Source organism: Panulirus ornatus, chromosome 23 (genome assembly GCF_036320965.1).
Source record: "Panulirus ornatus isolate Po-2019 chromosome 23, ASM3632096v1, whole genome shotgun sequence".
In the NCBI taxonomy this organism is placed as follows: Eukaryota; Metazoa; Arthropoda; class Malacostraca; order Decapoda; family Palinuridae; genus Panulirus; species Panulirus ornatus.
This window is the reverse complement of record NC_092246.1, coordinates 23,984,979-23,987,565: the sequence shown is the minus strand read 5'-3', so window position 1 is coordinate 23,987,565 and position 2,587 is coordinate 23,984,979. Positions and strand designations below refer to the sequence as shown.

The window sequence follows — 2,587 nt, the reverse complement described above, 5'->3', positions numbered from 1 at the left end:
TTAAATGCAGACGAGACAAATGGCCTCACAGTGTTCTGGATCGCTGTCCAGTCAGAGGGGAAGAAAATTCTATAAACTTCACTTGGTTGTAGACCATAACGTTTCTTGTACTGCAAAGATCTCGTCTCGCTCCTGTCAAGTCCTATGCAACCTTTTCAATCATCGTCATCATTTTCATGACTGTCATCATCATCATCATCATCATCATCATCATCATCATTGCCAGAGGAGACCGTCGTATAACAGCACAACATGGACTTCACCTGCCAGTGGCTACCGACCTTCTCGCGTTGGACCTTCACTGCGAGGTAGTAAGGCGGACATGAGAGGTAGTTGTCCCAAGTCTCTGAGTTCTTCCCGTCCACATCCTTGCCCTCCCACGTCCGCACCTGGTGGGAGACTAGCACCTCAGTACAGCTGGAGCTTACTTGCCACATCTTCAGCGTGTGGCAGACTCCCAGGAGATCATGAGCGCTGTTCCAGTCCATGTTTTGAGAACCATCGGCATTAGACGCTACGAACCCGATCAACACCGAATCACTTCCGCATCTCTGAGCCGCGAGGCCGCTGTCGCTACCCGTCCTGACCGTCGTCCGAGGTTTCTTGTTCACCTTGAACTTGACGCCGTCCTTGAACTTGCTGCACACGAAGTAGTCGATGTCGCTGAGAGTGGGATCGCCGGGGGTCAAGACCAACGTGCTGAGGACCCGGTTTTGGGAACATTTGTGGTCGTCATCAACGTCAAAGAACTTGAGTTCAATCGAATACACGGGTGAGGTGATGATGATTGAGCTGGTGGTGATGGTTGGGATGGTGGTGGAGGTAGTGGCTTGGGTGGTGGTAGTGGTTGGGATGGTGGTAGTAACTGGAATGGTAGTATTAGTAATGGCAGTGGATGGGATGGTTGTAACAGTAGGGGATGATATGTTATTGATAGTGGTTTGGTTGGTTGTTGTAATGGCTGAGCTGGCACTGGTGGCTTGGATTGTGGTAGTGGTTGGGCTGGTTGCTGAAATGGTTGAGCTACTGCTGGTGGCTGGGATTGTTGTAGTTTTAGTTACGGTGGTACTTGTCGAGGTTGTGATGGTACTTGTAGTAGCAGTGGTAGTATCTGTGGTATCACTGGTCGTTCTGGTGGTCGTCTTGGTTGATGCTGTAGTCGTATTGGTAACAGCCGGCCAGGTCCTGGTACTTGCTGCCAAAGACAAGAATTTTACAAGTCCGTCCACAAAGTAATCAAATCCGTCAATGTCTAGTAAGCTTTACATAAGTAGATGCTAGAATATGTACTCACCCATCTACATGCTAGATATTCTCCTACCCATACTAGATGTTAGACTATGTATTTAACGTGCCAGATGTAACATTATGCACTTAGCTTTACTGTACGTTCTTATCTATAACAGATCTTTGGGTATGCACTCAACCATATAAGATGTCATGCATGCACATATATCAAATTCATTAGAAAATACAAGAAAAACGACGCACCAGGACTAGAACGGACGGCAGATTTTAAGACAAGTTTTCAAAGACTTTTAGAAAACTCCCGCCAGGGTTTGCCTTCGTTAGGAGCCACGAGGTTCAAGTGCCACTTGGTTTGTGGAAGTGTCCTCGGCCGCGTAATGACGCTCGTAAGACCACTACTCCCGGTAAACCAATCTAGCCAGATATATACAGTTGATCTAATTAAACCAAACTAATGTAACCAAACCTTTCTAACCAAGATAGTCTAACCAAACCAATCTAACCAAACCAATCTAATCAAAGCAATCTATAGAAAACCATTCCGGCTAAACTAATCTAATCTCACCAGTCTGACTAACCAGAATGACTAAACCATTCCAGCGAAACCATTGATACTAAACCATTTCAAGGAAACCACTTCAGCGCCCCCGAAAAATAGACCGATCCAGTGCAAGCTGTGTGAGACCTCGGACTACCACATCTGGATTTGGTGAGGCAAGAGCATCAGGGTGGACGGGATTGTGTAAGATCTTGTACAGCCTGACCCCAGCCTCTGACGTAACTGCTGCCAGAGTGACTCCAGCCTCTCTGCTGCTCCTTTACCTGTGCAGTCTCAAGCCGTCCATCCCACGTCGTACTGTTATGAAACAGTAAACATCGTCATAACTTGTGCTGTTATGTTGATTTGATGGGATTACAGCCACTGTGAAGGTGTTTGTATAAATCCCATGTGAATCTGTTCTATTGCCAGCTGTCAACGTGACCTGATTCACCAGATCATATCAAGTACAGGAATCTGTTACCCTAACCCACCCATCTTACTTCTTCAGTGGCCACAAGGATTTTCCTATGATGAACCAGGTCAGGAGTCTACACACAGCATTTTCAAGTATTATGTTCACACATCAAACTCAACTTTCCCCAGCCTTGGCAAGGTGAGGGAGCATTTAACTGTTAACATAATTATATCAGAATATTCAGATGCCTCTCTCCTGGGGCAAAGATGCGAAATCAGCACAGGTCAATATAGGCAAAATATAATCATGTTGAAATCATTAACAAAATTCCATAGCCATAAAAGAAAATTTATATATATATATATATATATATATATATATAT

At 45.1% G+C, this 2,587-nt stretch overlaps 1 protein-coding gene across 1 annotated transcript; it reads right to left on the bottom strand.

Moving 5' to 3' along the window:
• Positions 1 to 2,093, bottom strand: LOC139756960 (uncharacterized). Its single transcript, XM_071676905.1, has 2 exons — positions 2,071 to 2,093; positions 1 to 1,260 (listed from the first exon to the last, which is right to left on the bottom strand). Exons 1-2 carry the CDS (start codon positions 2,091 to 2,093, stop codon positions 156 to 158), a joined length of 1,128 nt encoding a protein of 375 aa, XP_071533006.1. The 3' UTR covers positions 1 to 155.
• Between the last annotated feature and the right edge of the window lie 494 nt (positions 2,094 to 2,587).